This window comes from Lycium barbarum, chromosome 7 (assembly GCF_019175385.1).
Source record: "Lycium barbarum isolate Lr01 chromosome 7, ASM1917538v2, whole genome shotgun sequence".
NCBI lineage: Eukaryota > Viridiplantae > Streptophyta > Magnoliopsida > Solanales > Solanaceae > Lycium > Lycium barbarum.
This window is the reverse complement of record NC_083343.1, coordinates 105,113,224-105,137,094: the sequence shown is the minus strand read 5'-3', so window position 1 is coordinate 105,137,094 and position 23,871 is coordinate 105,113,224. Positions and strand designations below refer to the sequence as shown.

Sequence of the window (23,871 nt, the reverse complement as noted above, 5' to 3'; positions counted from 1 at the left end):
TGAGACTTGGTGACAATTTGTACTTTAAATTCGATATAATTACTTAATCAAAGGTAATTAGATATAATCACAACTTATTAAATTCAATTTGAAACTTACAAGTATGCCTGTAAAATTTGAATCGCGTCGAATGATAAACATCTCTAATTACACTAAAATGTATTATATCAATAGAATAAGTTCAAGTCAAATAACAATTCTTGAAGTGCTAGATCTGTATGAAGCTTGAGTTGGGCTTAAATTATATTTAGATGTTAACCCATTTATTTTAATTCTATGTAAAACTTGCAATTACAAGTAAGATCATGTAAAGTTAAACTGAATGGAACTATATGAACATCTAATAACATTAGATCAATAATCTAACTGTTTATTTAAATTATATTTAAAGATTACATGTAAAATTGAACTAAATAGAACGATCAACAACTAATTACACTAAATCGATAAACGTACATTGTCCAGGTCGAACGAGTCGGAGTAAAATAAGAATTCTCGAAGCACTTGATAAAGATGAACTTGAGCAAGACTTAGGGTGTGTTTGGTAACACGTAAAATATTTTTCTATTGTGGCTAAAAGGTTACTATTACTACAGTAAGTTTCAACCCGTGGCAAAAACTCATTATTAGTTATGAATGTTTTTTTTTAACCAAAACATTCATGGCTATATCATTTAACTGTTTTCACAAATTTTTATAACTTGAAGCAAAAATATTTATTTAGCTACAATATTTTGTTTCAAATAACTTATTTTGGGTAAAAGGTTACTATTGCTACAGTAACTTTTATCGTGTGGCAAAAACTTATGATCAACTATAAAAGTTTATCGTAGCAATAAGGTTGTAACTATTTAAGTATATATTGCCACGATTGTTAGCAATTATAGAAAAAAAAATGAGAAATTAGCTTTGTCAATTTGATTTTTGTGGCTAAGAAATTTTACAAATTTGCAGATAGCTCGGAATTTAAATTTTTGTGGCTATTACTAGGTAATAGCTACGCTTTTTAAATTCATAGCTAAGATTTCGTAGCTATAGATACACTGTGTTATAGTGTATGTATAAATTAATAATTTAGAACACATTAATCTAAAGGGTTTGAATTCGGAACCCACAAATCTCATATTCTACCTTCGCCTCTGCTTAACTATAATGACCTCGTAATTTACACGGTCTATATGAAAGAGCTTCTTAAAATCGTACCCAAAAAAACAAAAAAAAAAAAAGTGAAAGAAAAATAGTGAAGTAGCCCTATAAAAGAATGAAACGCACGTAACTCCCTGCGTTGTTGTCTGCAAAAGCGGTCGAAATTATTAGTCTCTTTTTAAAAAGGCAAGTGAAAGGCAACCCCACCTGCCATGATACCTGTCTCATCATCCCTACACATCCAGCTTTCAAGCTTTTGAGTACTTTCACTTCACAGAAAACACCTACATACCTCATTCTCTTACATTCATCACTACTATTAGTACTACCAGCTTATCCTATCCCTCACTCAAGTCGATAGCTTGTTTGTTATTACTGATATGGAGAAGGAGATGATGGAACTTGCTAGTAGTAATTCAGATCAAGTGATGACTAAAATGGAGGATCATCACCACAATAAACTTTCTTCTTCTGCTTCTCCTCCTGATGATCTTCCATCAAATGTTCAAAGATCCAAGGGTGGTCTCGTAACCATGCCATTCATTATAGGTACGCAAATTTTATTTACCCTTTAATAAGATGAGCGAGTATTTATGATTTACTCAAATTACAAATTGTAAGGTCTTTTTTTTCTTTCTTGAACTCCAAGTTAAGTCAAACTCCCTTGGGGAGGGATGAATCAGTACCACCATTTCCTAGGTAAAATGGCTTTATTTCATACTTAGTTACTAACACGTGCAGCTTCTCCTATCCATTTCCATTCTGTGTTATCTTTCATTTACTACAACGGACAAAAGTAGATTTTCGTTTTTGTTGTCTTAAACATTCTCTCTTTTCTCAAAAAAAAAAAAAAAAACATTCTCTCTCTTTTAAGTTCTATTAAAAATCTTCTTTCTGGGTAATCTTGTCAGTTTAATACTTACGTCAACTAGTCATCCTTGAACGGTTCTTTTAACATGAGTTCAAGTTAAATTCATGTTAATCATGAACAGAATATATATAGTTTTCTATTTTAATTTGTTGTTTTCAACTCTTTACCGGGGAATTTTGTATGTAACTGGGGAATCTTGTATGTAATTGGTCTTAATGAACTTAATTTTGTTTTCTCTTTAGTGGGTAATTATATAATTGGATTTTATGTTGTTCTCAGCAAATGAGGCACTGGAGAAGGTGGCAAGTTATGGGCTATTACCAAACATGACATTCTATTTGATGAAAGACTACAGAATGGGAGTCACCCCTGCCCAAAATTTACTCTTTTATTGGTCATCTGCTACCAATTTCTTGCCCATAGTTGGAGCTTTTGTAGCTGATTCATATCTTGGTCGGTTTCTTGCCATTGGAATTGGTTCCATCTTCAGTTTCCTGGTAATTAAATCATTTTTTTTTTGGTTCCTCTTATTTTTGTGGAAATGTTTATTTTGAAATTAATTTAATATGAATCATAAAAGCACTACAGCTTGTACTGCTAATTTAGTATATAGTGGGAACAATATTAATTAATCTTTTGAACCCAAAAGAAAATATTGTTTTCTGCACTTAGTAATAATTTTTTATAACATCAGGTAAAGTTGACTTATAACACTAAGGATAGTTTGACCATAAAATATTTATGTTTGTCTTGAATAATTTTTTACTTTATTTGATAATCAATGTTTGAAGTTGTATTTCAAATTTGAAAAATAGCTTATTACAACCTGTTTTCCAATTAACTTTCACTTTTGAAGTTGTATTCAAATTTAAGTACATTTAAGCATGAATATTATTCCAAATAAAGCATGAATATTACTCCAAATATTCTACGCAAAAAGTACAACCAAACACAGAAAAAAATAAAGTGAATAAAAAACACAACTCCATCTTCAACTTCACTCCGCAAATTTCAAATAAAGTGAAAAATATTTACAATCTATGGCCAAACCTCTACTAAGTAAATCTTCAAAACAAGCCTAATCCGGTCACTATAATTCGAATAGTACTATCCTATAATTTGTTTAATTTATTGGAGGCCTGAATATTAGTATATGAATTTTATTGTGTAATTGGTACGAGGTACACTTGTTTCCAGCCTTGATACGATGTAGACTTCTTGTCCTCTTAACTGTCAATGCGTATAGTAGTAGTATAAATTAATTTCCTGCTTAAACGTCGCACTCACCGCTAAGTTTCCCGTTGTAAATATTTAATGGGCTTAATTATCACTTGTGGAGTAGTTACGTTTATGTTGTCACTTTCTCCTATCTTCCCGATTTAGCATATTATTAAAAATTTAGGTATATATAAGTTATTGTGTCATGGCCAACTATATTATTGTGTATAGAGAGAGTTGTGCGTTGTAGCTGTATAAAATGTTGACATGCAAGTATGAGATAGATAGATAGCCTTGTTTGGCCAAACTTGAAAGCCAATTTTTTTAAAGGTGATTATTTTAGAGAGTTGAGACGTTTGACTAGATTGTAAAAAAGTGTTTTGAGTAGTAATAGAAGTTGTTTTTCAAAATTTGGAAAAAATAGTTTTTTCTTTAGAAGTGCTTTTGGAACCTTGGTCAATATCGACAAAAGTATTTTTTTTCAAATGATTAGAACGCAAACGGCTATTTTTCAACAATATTTTTTTAAAATTATTTTTGAAAAAAAAAATCTTTTTCAAAATATACTTATTTTGAAAACTTGGCCAAACCAGCTACTCCTATAACGTAACTTGTCAAGTGTTAAACACTCCGTAACATAGCCACCTTTCTTTTCTCGGGAGTTTTAGAATGTTTCTACCAATTCAATGAATATATAGCGAAATTCTTCATATAAACTTTTATTACTAAAGTAGTGTTAATTAAATTTTACTTTGATCATAGCAAATTAATGTGATTTGATATAAATACAACAGGTAGATAAGTTATTTTTCCTTTTCCGCTGTCTCTTCTCCTTTTTAGTACTTATACTAGAACTAGAATATTACTTTTTGGAGGACAAAGTACTGCCTTTGTCTTATTTTTCCTTTTTCCTTGTGTTGGGAGGAAGAGGTAGAAGGAGGAAGGAGAGGGAAGGCTATGATTGGATCCTGTACCAAAATAATGCAAGAGAGAATTACAGTATTACACTGAAACTTCCTTTTATATAGTTTTCAACACCGCTTATACTAATCAGAGGATGTAATGCAGTTTTACTTTGTATATTGGTGATAAACATATGTACTGCTAATATTAATTATTTATCCAGTTTGGAGTGAATGTCAATTAAGATGCTATTTTACCAGCTTTGGATCGCTACGACATAACACATTTTGCATTAGGGTGAATTGTGGCCAGTTTTAATGTAGTACAGAATCTACTTACTGTGTTCCAAGATGGAGACATGCTAAATTCTTTTAATTCAAGAATGAATTATGTACATTTTAATGAACAGAAAATGATCCTCTTGAAGATGTGTTAAATTATTCATGTATCAGTTACTTAAACGTGCCTAATTAACTATACCATTTTGCCAAAAGATGACTTAAAGGTTCTGTTAGACCTTAATATTCTTGATCTACTTATTCTAGTTTGCAGGACTCAAAGTCAATCAAAAGTTTCAATGTGAATTTTATATATATCGAACAATACAAGCTTTTGCATTTTATTAATTATAGAAGAATAAACTTCTAACAGTGAAAATATAATGTTACTTTACTGAAATGATAGTATCAGCTAATTATATAGTTCCTCGTTTAGTTGTCCTTGCCATTATATTTCATATAGCCAAAACTAAATTTCTACGTAAGAAAAAGTGTTGCACCCATCTTCTAGAAATCTTCTAGAAATTATGTTTCCGCCACTGCTGCTAAACACCTTAATGTTCCATTTTCAGGGTACAATTCTCTTGTGGATAACAGCAATGATTCCGAAAGCAAGGCCTCCCCCTTGCGATTTATCAACTCAGGCGTGTAAATCTGCAACACCGGCACAATATACACTTTTGGTTTCCTCGTTTATGCTAATGTCGATTGGTGCTGGTGGTGTTAGACCATGTTCTTTAGCATTTGGCGCAAATCAGTTTGACAAGCGCGATAATCCTAATAACAAACGGATACTAGAGACTTTTTTTAACTGGTACTATGTTTCAGCCATGATCGGCGTTCTGATTGCTATGACTGGTATTGTATATCTTCAAGATCAAATGGGATGGAAAGTTGGATTTGGAGTTCCTGCAATTATTATGTTCTTCTCTGGTCTGCTGTTTTTTGTTGCTTCTCCACTTTATATCAAGGAAAAGGCTAGCAAAAACTTGTTTAGCAGGTTCGTTCAAGTAATTGTGGTAGCTTATAAGAATAGGAAACTTGCATACCCTGATCAGAATTCTGGTTACCATCACAACAAAGGTTCAGACTTTTTCGTGCTATCGAGCAAATTGAGGTGTGAAGAACTTTCTTGTTCATAATTACATTTGGTTTTGTATATTAAGTATAAAAATACATCTAATATACGTATTATATACACAAATATACTTGTACTATATACATAAATATACACATCTTTTACAGAACATGTACAGAATTAGTGTATATTTTGTTACGGCCCGTAATTAATTTAGGCCAACGGGCCAAAAAAAAAAAAAAGTCCCTGTATTTATCCTAGGATGTATTCAATCTATGTCCTTTTTGTCTATTTAGCATCTGAAGTGTGTTTCAATTTTAGGTTCCTAAACAAAGCTTGCATCATAAAATCCCCTGAAGATATTAAGCAAGATGGTGTTGCAGTCGATCCGTGGAATCTTTGCACAGTGGAGCAAGTTGAGGAGCTAAAATCTCTTATTAGGGTACTGCCATTGTGGTCAACGGGGATCATGATATCGATAAACTTGAGTCAAAGTTCGTTCCCTTTACTTCAAGCTAAATCCATGAATAGACACATTACTAAAAACGTTGAAATTCCAGCGGGTTCTTTTGGAATGTTTACCATCATAGCTTTAACACTTTGGCTTGTTCTCTATGATCGCGCGATCCTTCCACTGGCATCAAGAATCAGAGGGAAACCAGTTCGTCTTGGAACTAAAGAAAGAATGGGAATTGGGATATTCTTCTCTTGCATGTCCATGTTAGTCTCTGGGATCATAGAACATATTAGACGAAGAAAAGCAATCGCGCAAGGACTTTTGAATAATCCCGAGGGAATGGTGGCAATGTCAGCAATGTGGCTTGTACCACAACATTGTTTAAACGGAATAGCAGAAGCGTTTAACGCAATTGGCCAGACAGAGTTCTACTACTCTGAGCTTCCAAGAAGTATGTCAAGTATTGCAACCGCAATGTTTGGACTAGGAATGGCAGTGGCAAATCTGTTGGCAAGTGTGATACTGAGCAATGTGGATAATCTTACAAAACGAGAAGGGAAAGAAAGTTGGGTTTCAAGCAATATCAACAAGGGTCATTATGAAAACTACTATTGGCTTCTTGCAATTATGACAGCTTTTAATTTGCTTTATTTTATGGTTTGTAGTTGGGCATATGGACCTTGTGCTGAGAATATGAGTAAGAAAATGGTAGAGGGACATGGTGATATGCAACTGGAGAATTTATCTTAGACCACTGCCTGCTTTACTTGAAATCATGTTTGTGCAAGTGGTTTAGTGTATACATAGTATTTATAAGTAATTATGTTATAATTTGTTTTAGGTTCATTTTTCAATCAGATCTTTTCATTGGTATATATTTTCTTCTTCCCAAGGTCCAAAAAGAAAAGAGAATAAGAAAACAATGCATGGAGAATTAGAGGAAACGTAAGGGATCAATTAATCAAGTAGTACAAAAAGTAACAGTGAAAAAATAAAATAAAATAAAAGATGAAATACAGAGTTTCAAAGCATAAAGAGCAAGAGAACAGTGAATCAAATAACAAAGGGTAAAGGGTCAAATTTACCCCTTTACTATGCAAAAAGGATCAACTTTACGCCGTCAACGTTGTCCAAGGTGGACGCCTAATTCCACATGGATTGACGGCGAGGGTATTTTGAACCCAATAACAAAATGGCAAAACTGTAACAAGATAAAAGACAATGTGTCAAAAACTGTGGCCACGTGCTTTCATTGAGAGTCGAACGCAAGACCTCCCGCTTACTAAGCGGGTGCTCTAACGAACTGAGCTATGAAAGCTTTTTTGACTTATGTATGTCCTTTTCCTTTCTCTACTATCCTCATTATCACCACGTAAAAGGCATTTAGGTCTGCTTGTTTATTTAGCTTTCGAGATTTTTATATGGAGACCAAAAGGAAGATTTTAGGGGTTACAAAAAAATTAGAAGTAAGAGATGAATGTGTACTTGCTGATAAACTTATCAAACAAGAGGACAAATAATGTCACTCTCAAAGTCATTATAAAAGATGTTAAATATTTGTTGAAGTGAATAAAGACACCGCCATACACATTTTCAGACAAATGAAGACCGCTAATATGAAGAAGATTTGTTAATTTGAAAAGAAAAGCTCAGGGATATGGAGTTTATTCTCCCACCAAGCTTAAAACCTTAAACCAAATAGCTTATTTAACAAACAACAATATACCCAGTGTAATTCACAAGTGGGGTTTGGGTAGGATAGTGTGTACGCATACCTTATCTCTACCTTGAGAGGTAAAGAAAATATTTTCAATAAACCCTCGGCTCAAGGATATAACTTATGAAAGATATTAAGAAATTTATTTAGTTTTTCCCATGTATCAAAAAATGAGAGGATGCAAAAACGCATCCCCATTTGAACATGATTTGAGACCAGTGATTTGAAACCAGCTGATTTGAAGTTGAAGTTCTTAAATTGTATTTTTTCTCATAAACATTAGAACACCATAAGTTGTGAAAACTACCAAAACTTCCTCAATTCTTATACAATCTTGCCAAATGAGCAAGCTATAGTTCATAAACAAGGTATTGAAATATCATCCGGTGCCTTATTAATAAATCGCATATCTCCATGTTCCTTTTGTAAGTAATTGATTGCAATCTACAATCTTTCAAATACACATAATTTGACAAAGATTCATTGATCAAAAAATCAACAATAGTGGTAACTAGCTATTCTTTAATATAATCCTTCCACATGGTATAGACAATTATTTCACGTCGAGCATGGGTCTTTTTTAGTTTAATGCAAAATTTAAAATGATGGGTCTTTTTTACAAAATCTAAACTTATGGGTCAAGTTTACATTTAAAAAAAAATTGAAATCATGATATCGAATCCCAATCCTAATTTTTGGAGAACTTGAGATTTAAAATCATGATATGAAGTTGAAGTTAAAATTATTTACAAATTTCAGAAACAAACGCTAATTTAAAATTAAAATATGAAATCATCATTCTAAATTGCATGGCCAAACACCTACTAAATTCACAAAACACAACTACCAAATCATTTTAACATTAGTTGGATGTGAAATCGTAAAATGTGGTAGTGATGGGAAGTAGGACTCTGATTGGTGAATAACAAATGACAAGAGGGCACAAATAGAAAAAGCTGCAATGCAAATATTTTGCACTCTTCTTGAAGTAAATTCGAGGATAACTTTTCTACAATTTTAGGCAACACACCCCAAAAAAAAAAAAAAAAAAAAATATTTCGTCTAGGAAGTATACACTTACACTGGAAAATAAAGGTCATCAATATATCTAACTTAAATCCTACCGAAGAATGAAAGTCTACTTAAGTCTACCTGTATATGCTGCATTTACTCCTACAACACCCAATAGAATGAATAAAGAAATCAAATTATGCATTTTATTCAGATCCACAAGACACCATTCTTCCATTTTACATGGTAAATTCATGGGGCTCAAGGATCTATCTTGACCTACATTATCCATGTATTAACTCTAACAGGCTTTCTAAATTCTATGTAAAAAACAGTTTCTTTTCTCCTTATAAATATCCTAGAATCCAATATGAAACCTACAGAGGAATTACTTCTCTCCGAGGTAAATAAAAATCCCTTCAGTACTTTCCTGCAGTACATACTTCAATCACTATCTGCTGTGATAATCTTCAAGACCTTACTTGTGGTTAAAAACATAGAAAGCCCCTCTGACACCTTGGAGCATTATTGTACTTTCTGATATTCCATCTTCTCCTTGCTTTCTGACCAACTTAAACTTGTTTGGGATCTTCAACCAGCTTTCTCTTCAGCTCTTTTTTATTTACCTAATGTCGAGAAAAAGGACATCAAATGTGCTGCTATAGCCATCATTGTTTGGATTCAAACTTAAATTAAAAAAAAAAAGTGAAAGAACGGCTGGAACAATGTCCCTTGAGCCGGGAGGGGGAGGGAGTTTGGAATATCTAACCTTCCCCATAGCATTTCGAGGCAACGAGTCCCACAGATATAGACGAGTTGGTATCTGGGATACAGTTATAAAATGGCAAGAATTAGTTTTAAGCAACTTAATACCTGGATATCAGAACCAGTGTTATCAAAGGCGCGCTTAAGCCCTGAAGCGAGGCTCAAAACATGTTGAGCGCTTTGCCTCGCTTTATGTGCGCTTCAGTGTCGTCATCAAGGCTCTAAGACATACTTTTCCTTGCCAATGAGCCTCTCTTGAGGAGGTGACACTAGATGATTGATATTTCACTTTATCATAATATTTTTACAAGTTCTTTGTCCATATATTTGTTATTCATGCTTATTATTATTAATCTTGGACTAAGCATATATATATATTTGTATTTTTGCACCATTGCACTTTTTTCAATTAAAGCCCACGCTTTATTTGCGCTTCGTGCTTAAAGCCCCGGCTGACCTCAGAGCTTTTTTGCACTTTTCGCTTTTGATAACACTGATCAGAACATCTCGCCAAAAAAAAAAAAAAAAAAAACATAGAAACTATATCAACCAAACAAAAATGATCTTTTTTACCCTAAACCAAGTAATTTCTACATTATGTTTTTCTTCAATCATTTGATCATTCGTGTACTGTCCTAGTAGAACTAAGTTCTTGGATAAGGAATTTGTTTTCCAAGCTCATTAACCGGAAAAACAATACGAATTAGCACTACAAATAAGGGTGATACCTTGTAGGGAGCAAGTTTCTCCTTAGCCCAATCAGAAAGTTCTTGCAAGGTTAGTGCAGGCTTTAACTCATCGTCTCGTTTTCTTTTGACTTCAGCTTCAGGCACAACTATTGTACATACCACTTCACCATAATCTTTGTCAGGCAAGCCTAACACACAGCATTCTGATATAGTTGAATGCTGTGAACAGGAAATTTGATTAATACGGGATTTAACTGTTGAAATCTATCTCAACAGGGAATAATCAAAATTTAATAGAAACCAAGGGCATTTTATATAGCTAGATAGAAAGCAGCAACCTCTAACAGAACTGCTTCAATTTCCAATGCTGACAATTTGTATCCACCAACCTTCATAATATCAGCATTTGTACCTGAAAAAGAAAAAAAAAAGTCAATTCAAAAAAAGAAATTCAATTCTTTCTCCAACAGATACAGTTTAATAACAAAAGAACTTCCATCACCCATTGTTATATGAATGGAAAAAAACTGGTCAAAGAACAAGGTCGAATAAACTTAATGACTCTTCTAATAAAAAATAAAAAATATTGTCTTCAAAAAATATTTGTTAATAGACTCAACTATAATCCAGGAGATATATATCTTTCACAGACCTATATCTACCGTTTGGGTTCTTGAACACGCAAGACGAAGTTATACAAACACTCATTTGGGGGGTTTGAACTACCTAGTGAGAAACTTTAGATAGGTCATAGAAGTCCCACTGGGGAGTGGGACATAACCTGCATACAAATGGTATAGCACAACTAGCAAGTAAAAAATTAAAGAAAGCCATATACAATTGGTATGGCACAACTATATCTACCGTTTGGGTTCTCGAACACGCAAGACGAAGTTATACAAACACTATCATTTGGGGGGTTTGAACTACCTAGTGAGAAACTTTAGATAGGTCATAGAAGTCCCACTGGGTAGTGGGACATAACCTGCATACAACTGGTATAGCGCAACTAGCAAGTAACAATTTAAAGAAAGCCATATACAATTGGTATGGCACAACTAAGAAAAACTTGGAAGACGATATGCTTACGTCCCAAAATGATGTAATATCCGTCTTCGTCAACAGTAACAGTATCTCCAGTCTTGAAATATCCATCATCAGTAAATGACAGCTTGGTTACCTAGCAAATCCTCACATGGTGCAAGAGATGTTCAATACCAAGAAATGACATAGGAAGTCTATCTACTACAATTTAATGAGCCACTTAGCCTCAAATGCAAATGGTAATAGATTCAAGCTAAGTGCTTGACAAGGTTCAAGAGGGAAAATAGCTTCTCTCATGAAAGCTAATAAACAAATGGCTGTTACCATAAATGCAGGAAAGAAGTTTTATAGCAGGAGATGTTTAAGAAGTAGAATTACCAACTATGTAGTGATTACCTCAGGTAATTTCCAGTATTCTTTGAACAATGATGGGCTCTTAATGCAGAGCTCCCCAACTCCAGTTTCGTCGTTACTACTTTCATCTTCCAAAAGAATCTTGGCCTATCAGAAACAATGAAGTGACAGAACAATCAAGAATAATCAGATAGACTTATAATAAAGACGGGATGCATCTAATAAAATTCCTGGACTGCATTTATGGACTTCGTTGCAGCAGCATGTTATGGAAAATATAACATCAGGAACTCACTAACCTGCACACCCGGAAATGGCTTGCCAACAGTACCTCCTTTGCGCTTGCCGCTTATGGGATTAGAGATTGCCATCACAAACTGGATGCAATTAACCATTTACATAAGCATAGATAATAAGTGGTGAGCAGTCAAAGCCCACATACCAATATAAGTGGCTATGAGCTCATTTACCTCAGTCATGCCATAACGTTCCAACAAGCGATGTCCAGTAATGGTTTCCCACTGCTGCATGACGGGCAGAGGAAGTGCAGAGGAGCCACTCATCTGGAAGCAGAAATTATTGTTTTTTCTCATTTGGGATAATTAAGAAATACATTACATTTTGACAGCAGCACATTCTATATTCTATAAAAACTAAGCAAAAAGATAATGTCATAGGCTCATTCTACATTAAGGGTGTGTTCGGTATGGAGGAAAATATTTTCCAACTTTCCCATGTTCGGTTGGTCAAAATTTTTGGAAAACATTTTCTGGAGGAAAATAAGTTCCTTAAAACTGAGGAATATGACTTCCCTAGTGGAAGTAGGGAAAACAAGTTCCACAAGTGGCATTCCACATTGATTGTGTCCTCCCCACCCTTCAACACACCTCATCTTCCCCCCATCCCCGTAGCCCCCATCCCCACCACCCACTATCCTAACCCCTCACCCCCCATTGTATTTGTCTAAATTGTATGCAAATGATTTTAGAATAATATTATTCGCTTACATACCTAGCACAAGAAAATAAGTAAGAAACCCAATTACTTTTCTGAAAAACATTTTCCTTCATACCGAACACGCCCTTAATGTAGTCTATTCAAACAATACCAGCAGAGGAGAAACCAAGCCTATTACCATAAGACGCAAGTGCCTCGCTGCTGAAGCAGAAGCTTCTTTTAGTTCTGGATCCATTGCTTCATAACCTTGTATCAATCGTGCATACATAGTTGGAACCTATTGTATTAGAGAAGAACATCAATCAGAAAAGAGGAGCGGGGGGTAGGCCGGTGGATCTGCTACCAAAGCTATTATTTGTCGCCATGGTGTTAACAAATCCTTGCCAAGTACAGACAAAAGCTATCCCTATCCATAACCCCAGATACTATCATACTAATGACATCTTAGATATCTGAAATTTAAATAGAGGCTTCTGCTCTAAGTATCTCCAATACAGGGATAAAGGAATCAGAGATCATGACATTGTATTATTAGTCTCAGCCATGGAACAAGCATTAAGCAAATGAATCGAGAAACCATGTATTCTTATTCTTAACTTTGACACAAACAGGATGCAACTAACGCAACGACTTAGTCAATGGCATTACATGAGAAGTTTAAGAAATTTGTGACATTGTGGAGAACTGAATTTAAAATGAATTAAATATCTGTCTTGGGCTGGGGGGGATATTCTGACATTATTAGAGGCTTCCGCGGTGAGTCCACTTCAGGGACGCAGGAATAGGAGACATGTATTCTTACGCACAGCTTCCAGCACATACTATGCAACTGAAGCGACAAGTCATTGTTCCATGGCAAGTTTAAGAATGCAAAGCTCAAACATAATAAATGCACCAGATTATCTAACACGCCATAACATTGCAACTATATTTTTTTAATCTAGTCAAAACTGACTTACTCCAGTAAAAACTGTAATGGCATTATCTATTTTAGTCCCATCTGTAGGATATGATTCACGCCATCTCTGCCAAATTCCCCTCACACTGAATTTTGGCACGAAGTCAACCTTCAAAAACACAAAAGCAGATATAGTAATATGAATTACCAATCAGAGAGCATGTATGCTGTGGGTGAAAAAAAGTTTGAAGATGCGAAATTTCTTTGAGTAATTACCGTGGAACCTGCATAAAGAGGGGCAAGTAAAGCATTGAAAAGTCCATGCACATGTATAGTACAGGTTAAGGATCAACCAAATTTTTAGTTCAAATGAGATTGTTTTTCCCACACAAAAGCATGTAGCAAAAGCAAGAAAAACGTAAACAACATGATTGGGAACAAAAATAATGGTAATGTGGATATGATGGAGTGGTAGACAATGCAGAAATTGATCCTTGGATGTGTATTCCCATGCATTAGCTAACATTTGGACCTGAAATAGCAAACATGAAAGGAGTAAAATTAGAGATAACTTCCAGCAAACTGAAAGGAGTATTTTGTAGTAAAACTTCAATGAAAACAATCCCCACCCCTCCCAATATTACTGAAAACTGAAAAGGGCATAAACAAGTTCACAGAAGTAATTGATATTGATTCGTCTTCAATTACAAACAGCAGTTAGTCCAAGGTGGTCACTTGGGTTACCTATCATTTCTCAACAATACAAATATTATGACATGTTGACTACCTCCCGAATCTATAGAATATCTATGAATTTGCTGCCTATTTGAGGAAGAAAAAAAGTGAAAGCAAACTTGCTTAATCAGATACACCAAGGTCTGTGATAGGCATGATATCTACTGAGCCTTAATTTATAGCGTAATTTCACGAGGTAAAGTGGAATATTGCTGATTAGATCAATGAATTCGAGAAGAAGACATAAAGATAAAGAATCAATCATATCATGATCCAATAAAAACATGGGAATGCTAACATCAAGTCTAGACATCAACCTGTGCCAAGACTCCATTGTGTGTGTGGACAACTCCTTTTGGTTTCCCTGTTGTACCGCTGGTGTACAAGATAAAAGCGGGGTTCTCTCCTTACAGAACAAAGGAAAATGCTATTGATGAGCTCCAAACATCTTAAACAGGGAAATAAATAACTGTATCGAGCCAAAGAGAAATTACCCATTATCTCACCATAGGAATTGGTTTCTAGCAGATTTTGTTGACCATCAGAAACCGTGTCTTCTGACTGGTCATGCTCTATTGATGAATGCGCGTCCGGAATTGAAGGAATGAGAGATAACTGAGCACCAGTTTTTGCTGCAATTGTATTCATAAGTTCTTTGTGGTCTTCAGTACTCAAAATTATGGAGATGTCCTAGAAATCAATGTTTCACAATGATTTAAATAAGCACAAAAGAGCACAAAAATCGGAAAGAGGATATTGCAGTGTTTCTACATCATACAGACAGGGAATATTTAGCCTGATTGAATATGATCTAATCATCTATAGACAGCGAGGACGTATTTGAAAAAGGAAAATGCATTCATTTTTTATGCGTCTTTGTTATCTATCAATATAATACTTTACTGACAGGAAACAATGAGGGAGAAGATTAAATATTTAGAGACAGACCGAGTCGTTCATCACATGTAGCAGTTCAGCCTCAGGGTAGCTCAGAGCAAGAGGGACCGCACAGCCTCCACTAAGCCAGGTCCCTAGTATTCCAGCAACGAACTCAGCAGAAGGTTTGGCCACAATCCCTACTCTTGCTCCTTTGTCCTGAAAAGTGGAAGCATTTAAGCAGAAAGCAATAACAAAAGCAATATCCATAGACTGACTTTGAAATTGGAAGAGCAATATATCCAGATGAAAAAACATAGTGTGTTTGAAAATGAACAATTTTCGCAAACAACATTACTGTCAAACTAAGCATTTCAACTAGGAAAAGAAACCTTTCATTTAATTCACACTGTTTGATAAAGATTAAAACACAAATCCATGCAGCTTTAATTATTAGAACTCACACTTTTGAGATCTAGCTTGCTTAACAAATTAGAAATCCTCCTCGCAGATGATATCAACTGCAGGTAACTGTAGCTCTTTTCATCAGCTCTTATGGCAATATTCTGCTGCGATTCAGGTCCCTTGTTGGCAACTTCCTTGACCAGCTCCATATAGCTTATGCTACTTGTAGCTGAAAAAAAAACGAATAAAGAGGAAGAAAACTTTAAGATTATTTAAATGTCATGTTTGTACCACCATCTCTAACTTTTTCAGGCACAAATATGCCATGAGTTGCATGCAAGGGACTCATTGTTTACGAAGATAAATTTACACGAGAAATCTAGAAAACAACTACTCGCTTATTCCGACTTATCTGATAATCTTTCCTTTTCGGATCCCCAAAACGTTTGGTACCAATTTACTAATAATATTATTCGATACAACTTTCACTAACATTCAAGAAGAAGAAGAAGAAGAACAACAACAACAGTATAATCCCACAGGTGGGGTCTGGGGAGGGTAGAGTGTACGCAGACCTTACCCGTACCTCGTGGACTATGGTTTGTCAAAATGATAAAACAAAGATTTTAACTTTTTCCTTTGGGGTTAGGCATCTATTTGCATCTTCAGAAACAGTAGTATTCTTTTGGAGTAAAATGTACGCCTCATCGCATTTCATTTAATGTTGTTTGATTGGAAATGGAGTTAGATATGTTTATCTGACATACATATTGTATTAGTGGTAGAAAAGTTACTTTTATAGGGAAACATTACTCAAAGTTTAATTGTTAAATGAATTTGAGTTCTTCAATGTTAGTAATGCTTTCCCTATAATTAGCTATGTCCTCTTTGATTCTATATTTTTATTTTCTAATTGTTTTGATATGCGTTACTTGAGCCGAGGGTCTTTCGGAAACGACCTCTACTTACGAGGTTCTTAGCTCACAATGAAAAGATGGTATAACAATTTAGATATCCTTGATGTGTTAACAAAAACCATATGAATTCTAAAATCTCTGATACAGTCCACCTTTTATACGTCTCTTTACAGGATTTCACAGGAGCAAAGATAGCCAACACATTCAAGAACTCAAATTCATTTACCAATTTATTTTCAACACATGCTAAACCAAGTAAGATCAATGAAACAAAGTAGGAAAATCCTCAGTGATCAACAGTGCACTCTTTTTTCTTTTAAGATTTATAGCATACTATAAGTGAGCTGAGGTGTATGGAAACGGTCTCTCTATCCCACAAAGGTAGAGGTAAAGTCTGCGTACATCCTACGCTCCCCAAACTTCACTTGTGAGATTAATGATATAATTCTGCAGCAACTACAGAAAAACAAATTAAAAAAAAAAGTTCATTCTTTTTTTTTTTTTTTTGCAAAGGCCGCTCAAACAAACATTTCTTCAAACAATTGATACACACCCTAAAAAAACCATTTTGACTGGGTAAATATATATACAGTAACAACAACATATATCAAGATAATCAAAATTCCTAAGACAAAAACATGTTTTAATGAAGAAAGAGAACTTACAAGAAGAGAAGACACGAAATTGAGAGGAAATAAAGGTATGATTTTTGTGACACGAAAAACGATAGTGAATATATGTGGACTTCGAATTGAGGAAGTGGTTGAGAAATTTAAATGTGCTCATAATATTAGGTGGGAAGTTTTCTTTTATTTATAGTATACTATAAAGAAATGATAAAATTTATGGCGACCAAACAGTTTAACATGTTACAAGACAAACAAGAAATGTCGATTTATGGTTGCTGCAACTGTATGGTTGAATATTTTGACCAAATTGAATACGCCTATGTTTGAGTGTTGGTCTCGCCGATTAAACGGCGTTTTTATACTGTGGAGAAGATTAACGAGGACATAATTGTCTATTTGAGACGACACTTATAATTTTGTTTTACCCTACAGACTGCGAAATTAAGAGAGGCACATAAGGTAATTTTGGTGCGCCACGAAATTATGCTCAAGTTGTAATGCAGTACTAATTGTGATTTTTTTTTTCCCTTCTTTTTCTCTTACCAATTGTGATACTTGAATAAATAAGTCTGGTTTGATTTTTATTTCTAATTACAAGGCGTCTTGAACAGGATTTTGTCATTTTACTTATTGTATTTTTAATCAAATGTAAATAATCATTAGATTGTTATTCCACATGGCCTAAACTACACCAAATATTATCGCACAAGAAATGCTCTCGGCGCACCTTAGCTAGATTTTGCTAACGTGCACCGATTGAGTGTTAAACCTAAAAAATAACGGCGTAACTCCGACGAAATGGCGTTCTCGACGTCAAAGATGGTGACCCCACACGACGGGAGAAACTGTAATCTCCCTTCCCTGACATTTGGAAACTTCTTTCCTCCTCAATTTCAATCGATTGAGGAGGGAGACGAAGATCAGTTGTGCGACTCTGACTCACAAAAACCGATTCAACTAGAGCCGTTTGGTAGTGAACCCTCCCAACAGGCGGCGCGACGACTAAATTTCTCTGATGCGGGCACATCCGCTGCTCAAACTCCAACGGTGAAAGATGAATTTCGAGAGAACAGACAGGCGTAAAAGGGTAAGGCTCTTTCCTATGTTCCCCCTGGCACTACGGATGGCAAAATTTATGTGAGTATTGTAGATGATGATTTGAAAGAACAAGAGGAGTATTGGAAGACGGCCTTGACAGGATATGTAATAGGTGATACACCATTTGCTAAAACAATGGACAGTTTCATTACTATTGCTTGGCCTTTTGTTAGGAAACCACAAGTCCTTATACATGATGAAGGATACTTCATTTTGCGGTTTGATACTGTTGAACAACGTGAGAAAGTCATGGAAGCTGGCTCTTACTATTTTCACAAAAAACCTTTTGTCCTTCAAAACTGGGAATTGAACTTTGAATTTGACCCTGATTGCCTTACAACCATCCTCCTTTGGGTAACCTTCCCTGGGCTGCTGGTGGGATACTGGTCAACTGATGTTCTAAGCAAAGTTGCAAGTGCAATTGGACGTCCACTATATATAGATAAGTTTACTGCTTCAATGGATAGGAGCTCCTTTGCCAGGATTCTTGTTGAAGCTGATGTTGCTCAACCATTACCAGACATTATAGAATTGCTTACTCCAGCTGGATCATTTACACAACAACTTAACTACGATTGGAAGCCAAAATACTGTACTGAATGTTTGAAATTTGGCCACATTGCTGCTAATTGCTGGAATGCAGCAGATGAGGGTCCAAGGTTACAAGAATTCCATGAAGTAAAGAAAAAAAGGAGGATGAGAAATAGGAAGAGACAATCACACCCTGAGCAGGGTTGGAAAGCAAATGAGGTGGTAGAACAACAAGCAGATGAAATAATTAATGTGGTAGTTGAGAACCCTGCTCCACCTCAGAATCTTGCACCACCTGCTACCCAAGAGGCTATTAATAGCCCAAGGAATGCTCCTGATCCTGTAGCTAGCCAAGAGGCAACTGTTCAAAATGCTCAATACAAAAGTGTTGTTCCAACTGCTAATAGTTATGAAGTTCTTCAGGCATATGCTGATGGCCATGCTGGAGAACAAAGGGTTGATAAAAACCCTCCATGATAATCTCAACATGGAACATTAGAAGGCTAAATCAGCCCTCAAAATAGAAAGAGATGAAACTCTTTCTGCAGAAGAATAAGGTCGATGTTATGGGAATTATTGAAACTAGAGTAAAGGAAAATAAGGCACAGAATATAGTAAGGAAAATAGCACAAGGTTGGTCCTCATGTTGCAACTACCCTATGGCTTATAATAGGAGAGTTTGGCTCCTATGGAAGTCTACAGTACCACTGCAAATAGAGATCATCCATGAACAGTTTATACATTGTAAGCTGGAAGATCCTACAGGACAGTTCTTGTCCCACTTAACTGTGGTTTATGCAAAGAATGAAGGACATGAAAGGGATGCACTATGGCAAATGTTGATGCAACTAGGGACTAGAATTCAAGGGGCCTGGGTGTTATGTGGGTATTTCAACAGTGTCCTATCTAATGAGGATAGGATAGGCTCCCCTGTTTTTCCATAGAAAACACAAGCCTTTCAACACTATATTGATACTCTCCAGTTGACTACTTTAAGATCTAAAGGGTGGTATTTTACTTTTTGCAATAAACATAGGCCAGAAAGTAAAGTGTACTCAAAGATTGACTGGGCATTGGGGAACCTAAGCTGGCTAGCATCATATGGGCACATTGAAGCAAAATTTTTAAACCTAAGGATATCAGATCACTCTCCCATCCTAATGGAGATGTGTAATCAACCCCCAATATACCCCAAACCATTTAAACTCTATAAAACAGTGTTGAATCATCCTGACTTTAGGGGCATTTTAGAATCATCTTGGAGAAGAACTCAAAGTGGCATAAAAATGTTTCAATTATGGATGAAGTTAAAAGCTGTCAAGTTGGGGTTAAAGGACTTGAACACATACATGGTATCTTATGGCCAGAAGTTTCAACAGGCTAGACAGAGGTTGGAGATAGTATAGGCACAACTTGTAGCTCAACCACTTTGGCTTACTCTGATTGAACAAGAAAAGTCATACTTGGAGGATATTAGAAAATAAAGTGACATAGAGCTAACATGTCCTAAGACAAAAATCTAGGGCCTGTTGGATATCTTGTGGTGATGCCAATACAAAATACTTCCATGCCCAGGTGAAGTTGAGAACCAGTAGGAATGCTATTAACTCAATATATAATGATGATGGGACTAAACTAGTGGATCCTAAACTAGTTGAAGCTGAGTTTATTTCATTCTTCTCCAAGTTGATGGGATCAACTACTGAAAGCTTGCCCTGCCCAAGTATTGAAGTCATCAGGAGTGGTCCATGCTTATTCCATGCACAGAAATGCAAACTGATCAGACCAGTTACAAACCAGGAGATATTGAAGGCTATAAAATGTATGCAATCTGATAAGTCTCCTAGTGTTGATGGATACCCAATTGAATTTTCACCAAAAACTGGGACCTGATAGAGCATGATGTTCTCAATGCTATGAAAGAATTTTTTGTCTATGGTAAACTGCTGCAAGCATTTAGCTGCACAACTGTAACTCTTACACCAAAGGTCCCAACCCCTAATCATGTTTAAGACTATAGACCAATTGCATGTTGTAGAACTGTGTACAAGATCATAACTAAAGTGTTGACAAATAGGATAAAAGAGGTGATTAGTTACATTGTTAGTCCTGCACAGTCTGCATTCATTGAGGGCAGGAGCATCATAGACAATATTTTGTTTAGTCATGGGATTTTGAAATGGTATTCTAGGAAAGGACTGTCTGCAAGGTGTGTAATGAAGGTGGATTTAAAGAAGGCTTATGATTCCATTGAATGGAGTTTTTTGAAAAGCATGCTAACAACATTGGGATTCCCTTATAAATTCACACAACGGGTAATGGAGTGCATTACTTTTGTATCTTACTCCCTAGTTTTAAATGGAGGATCACACCATTTCAAGGGAAGAGAGGAATAAGGCAAGGAGATCCAATGTCTCCTTACCTCTTTTTAATAGCCATGGAGTATCTCCAAAGGGAACTAGTTTTACTCCAGCAACAAAGAGAATTTAAGTATCACCCCAGATGCAGAAGTTGGGAGTTGTACACATCTGCTAATGTTTTGCAGAGCAGATGTAAAGTCAATCCAGCTACTCCAAGGAGCTTTTCAAAGATTCTCAAATACATAAGGGCTGAAAGCAAACAAAGAGAAGAGCTCAATCTACATGTCAGGGGTGGGCAATGCTCTGAAGCAGGAAATGCTATAAGTATTGGGGTACAAGGAAGGAGATTTTCCATTCAAGTACTTGGGGGTTCCTCTGTCTTCAAAGAAGCTTACCATAGCTCAATGTTTGCCTCTAGTGGAGAAGATAATAGAAAGAATTAGATGTTGGTCAGCAAAGCTTTTGTCCTATGCCGGGAGAACACAACTGATCAAGTCAGTGATATTTGGAATTCATACTTATTGGGCACAAATATTTGTGCTTCCAAAGAAAATGCTCAAGATGATAGATGATGTGTCGTGAATTTCGGCACATTTTATGTCTTTTTCACTAGAAGTGTTGCTTGTTTTTAAGTGTTTTTATGTCGTTTCTTATGTTATTTTGGTGTTTTGCAGGGTTGGTTGACTAAGGAAAGGAAATGATAAGAAATGCTGAAAAACGGACAACTTGGAGCAAAAGGACGATCCGTAACTAAAGTTACAGACCGTAACGTGATCCGTACCCTGAGAGGAAGATCCAGATACGTGTCGCTCAAAAGGACGGTCCGTAACTCATGTTACAGGCCGTAACATGTACTGAAATCTGAAGGAAATTTCCAGTAAGAAGCCTAAGTGTTGTCACATGTTACGCCTAGAAGGACGGTCCGTAACGCAGGTTACGGGGCGTAACGTCATGGCGTAACGCATTAGCCACTGGACACTGAAGCCATGATCTGCTGGAAGATATGGACCGTAACCTGTGTTACGGTCCGTAACGATGCCGCGAAAGGTGTTTTTGTCCAGAACTTTGGTGCGATTTTTGGCCCTATAAATAGTTAAAGTTAGGTTTTTAACTATTATTCTGATTTTTTAGGAGCATTAACTTTAAGCCTTGGATATGTGTGAAGTGGTTGGAGCATTTAAAGCACCAACTTCACCCTCATTCCATATTATATTAGCATTGTAAGTACATTATGTTAACTTTTAAGCTTTATTTGTTAACAAAAATGATGAGTAGCTAATTCTAATTCTAAGGTTGTGGAACCCATGATGGGTATTATGTGAATAGGTTTCTACTATTGATATATACATAATGGTTGTTGGTATTTATTCTATCTTTGTGTGTTAGCGTTGGGTAATGATTGCAAGCATTAGCCTAAACCATTATACTAACTTCTCTTCGGAAAGAGAGTTAGTATTGGTAAGATTGAATAACAATGACTCGGGGCGTTAACCCTCGTTTAATAGACTAACTTAGGGATAAGAACAAGTCTAATGGACATTATTGGTCGCTCTTCGAGTTCAAATCTTTCGCATTTGGAAAAATCATAAAGAGGAAATACGGCTTAACTGTTGGGAAACATTAGGAAGTCCTTAAGAGATCAAGTACATACTCTTAGAACAATCATTAGAAGTATATCACATTGAAACCTAAAGCATAATATCTAATCAAAGCTAGGAACACAACCTTAGTCTCTCTCTCGCATTAATTACAATTCAATTCAAAGTATTCATTTACATTACACAACAAATATTTCAAACGATTCGGAATAGGATTAAAGTCTTTAAAGACTAGTATCACATACAATTAGTCCCCTTTTCTCTCCATATTCCCTGTGGGATTCGACCCCAACCTTGTTTGGGTTATTATATTTGACAACGATCTCTTTACACCACTCATAGGTGTAATTTGAGCGTATCAAATTTTGGCGCCGTTGCTGGAGAATACAGTTTTGAAATTACTGATTGTTGTGTACTTTTCTTTAAAACTTTTTCTATTTCATCACACCTTGTTTGCTATTTTTGTGAACCAGGTGAACATGGCAGGAAGATATAATTGTAATCAAGGAAACCAGGGTGGGCTCCATGTGAACCCACCTGCACAAGAAGAGGAGGAAGATAAGAATACATTTGCGGAATTCATCAATGAAGCTTATTATGCTTCTACTGTGGTCCCTCCTAGGACTGGAAATGCTACCTTCAAAATTGATAGTTCTATCTATCAGCTGCTGAAACTTGAAGGTTATTTCCTGTTATACCCCATTTTAAACGGGTTAAATTAGGTACTCCATATTGGAGATTCCTAAATTTCTTTGTTTTAAGGAGTCGCCACCTAATTGATTTTGAGGTGAATTAGGGCACCTAATTATTAACTAAGGTAAAGCTAAATAAACCCCGTTAATGGTCTGCTTAAATTTTAATTCTAGGTAAGGGTTCTAATTATCCTAAAGGGAAGGGGTTAGGCATCCTTTAGAATCCGCTAACTACGGTTATCCGGCCAAACTTAGGTTAATTAATTAATGCTAAAGATGCAAATATAGTATTTAAATTCTAAGAAAATGGCTTGTAAATGTTGCTAAGGTTTTAAAGGAAAATATGGTAATACTATTTAAAATAAGACTTATAAATATTGCTAAGGCTTTAAATAAAAAATGCTATTTAAAACAAGACTTGTAAAAAAAAAAATTGGCATAAAAGGAAACTGCAAATGCTTTTTAAAATAAAACTGTAAATGTTGATAAGGCTTTAAATAATAATGATATTTAAATAAGGCTTATAAATGTTGCTAAGGCGTTAAATGAAAATAATGCTATTTAAAATAATATTTGCGGAAAATATAATAGTTTGCATATAAGTGATGGCTTTTTAAGAGAGGATTTAGCAAATTTCTCTTTTA

The 23,871-nt window shown here is 35.4% G+C and overlaps 3 protein-coding genes and 1 non-coding gene across 5 annotated transcripts; 2 read left to right on the top strand and 2 right to left on the bottom strand.

Annotated features, from left to right (window-relative positions):
- The first annotated feature begins 1,274 nt into the window (after nt 1-1,274).
- LOC132603689 (protein NRT1/ PTR FAMILY 1.2-like) lies at nt 1,275-6,826 on the top strand. Its single transcript, XM_060316854.1, has 4 exons — nt 1,275-1,695; nt 2,297-2,514; nt 4,989-5,533; nt 5,816-6,826. Exons 1-4 carry the CDS (start codon nt 1,527-1,529, stop codon nt 6,699-6,701), a joined length of 1,818 nt encoding a protein of 605 aa, XP_060172837.1. The 5' UTR covers nt 1,275-1,526; the 3' UTR covers nt 6,702-6,826.
- Nucleotides 6,827-7,195: 369 nt separating this feature from the next.
- Nucleotides 7,196-7,269, bottom strand: TRNAT-AGU (transfer RNA threonine (anticodon AGU)). The gene has a single exon. It is a non-coding gene; the product is annotated as a tRNA-Thr (tRNA).
- A 1,587-nt stretch (nt 7,270-8,856) lies between these two features.
- LOC132603690 (probable CoA ligase CCL8) lies at nt 8,857-17,320 on the bottom strand. Of its 2 annotated transcripts, none has more exons than XM_060316855.1 (17): nt 16,985-17,320; nt 15,462-15,631; nt 15,070-15,216; nt 14,616-14,811; nt 14,439-14,527; nt 13,850-13,918; nt 13,663-13,716; nt 13,448-13,555; nt 12,667-12,765; nt 12,002-12,094; nt 11,831-11,908; nt 11,574-11,678; nt 11,223-11,313; nt 10,472-10,545; nt 10,173-10,352; nt 9,449-9,502; nt 8,857-9,305 (listed from the first exon to the last, which is right to left on the bottom strand). In XM_060316855.1, the coding sequence occupies exons 1-17, from the start codon at nt 17,103-17,105 to the stop codon at nt 9,252-9,254; spliced, it is 1,782 nt and encodes a 593-aa protein (XP_060172838.1). In that variant the 5' UTR covers nt 17,106-17,320; the 3' UTR covers nt 8,857-9,251. The 2 variants fall into 2 exon arrangements, with proteins under 2 accessions (XP_060172838.1, XP_060172839.1); XM_060316856.1 differs by having other exon boundaries at nt 14,628-14,811; nt 16,985-17,315.
- An 861-nt stretch (nt 17,321-18,181) lies between these two features.
- LOC132601689 (uncharacterized) lies at nt 18,182-19,054 on the top strand. Its single transcript, XM_060314762.1, has one exon. The coding sequence runs from the start codon at nt 18,182-18,184 to the stop codon at nt 19,052-19,054; it is 873 nt and encodes a 290-aa protein (XP_060170745.1).
- Nucleotides 19,055-23,871: the final 4,817 nt, after the last annotated feature.

Excerpts from the sequence above, each read along its gene's own strand:
- LOC132603690 (XM_060316855.1), bottom strand. The coding sequence starts at position 17,105 with ATGAGCACATTTAAATTTCTCAACCACTTCCTCAATTCGAAGTCCACA. Across the intron at positions 13,717-13,849 it reads TGCATTGTCTACCACTCCAT|CATGTGCATGGACTTTTCAA; the intron begins CATATCCACATT and ends ACCTGTACTATA. Across the intron at positions 11,909-12,001 it reads AACGTTATGGCATGACTGAG|TTTGTGATGGCAATCTCTAA; the intron begins GTAAATGAGCTC and ends AATTGCATCCAG.
- LOC132601689 (XM_060314762.1), top strand. The coding sequence starts at position 18,182 with ATGGACAGTTTCATTACTATTGCTTGGCCTTTTGTTAGGAAACCACAA.
- LOC132603689 (XM_060316854.1), top strand. The coding sequence starts at position 1,527 with ATGGAGAAGGAGATGATGGAACTTGCTAGTAGTAATTCAGATCAAGTG. Across the intron at positions 2,515-4,988 it reads GTTCCATCTTCAGTTTCCTG|GGTACAATTCTCTTGTGGAT; the intron begins GTAATTAAATCA and ends TTCCATTTTCAG. Across the intron at positions 5,534-5,815 it reads GTGCTATCGAGCAAATTGAG|GTTCCTAAACAAAGCTTGCA; the intron begins GTGTGAAGAACT and ends TTTCAATTTTAG.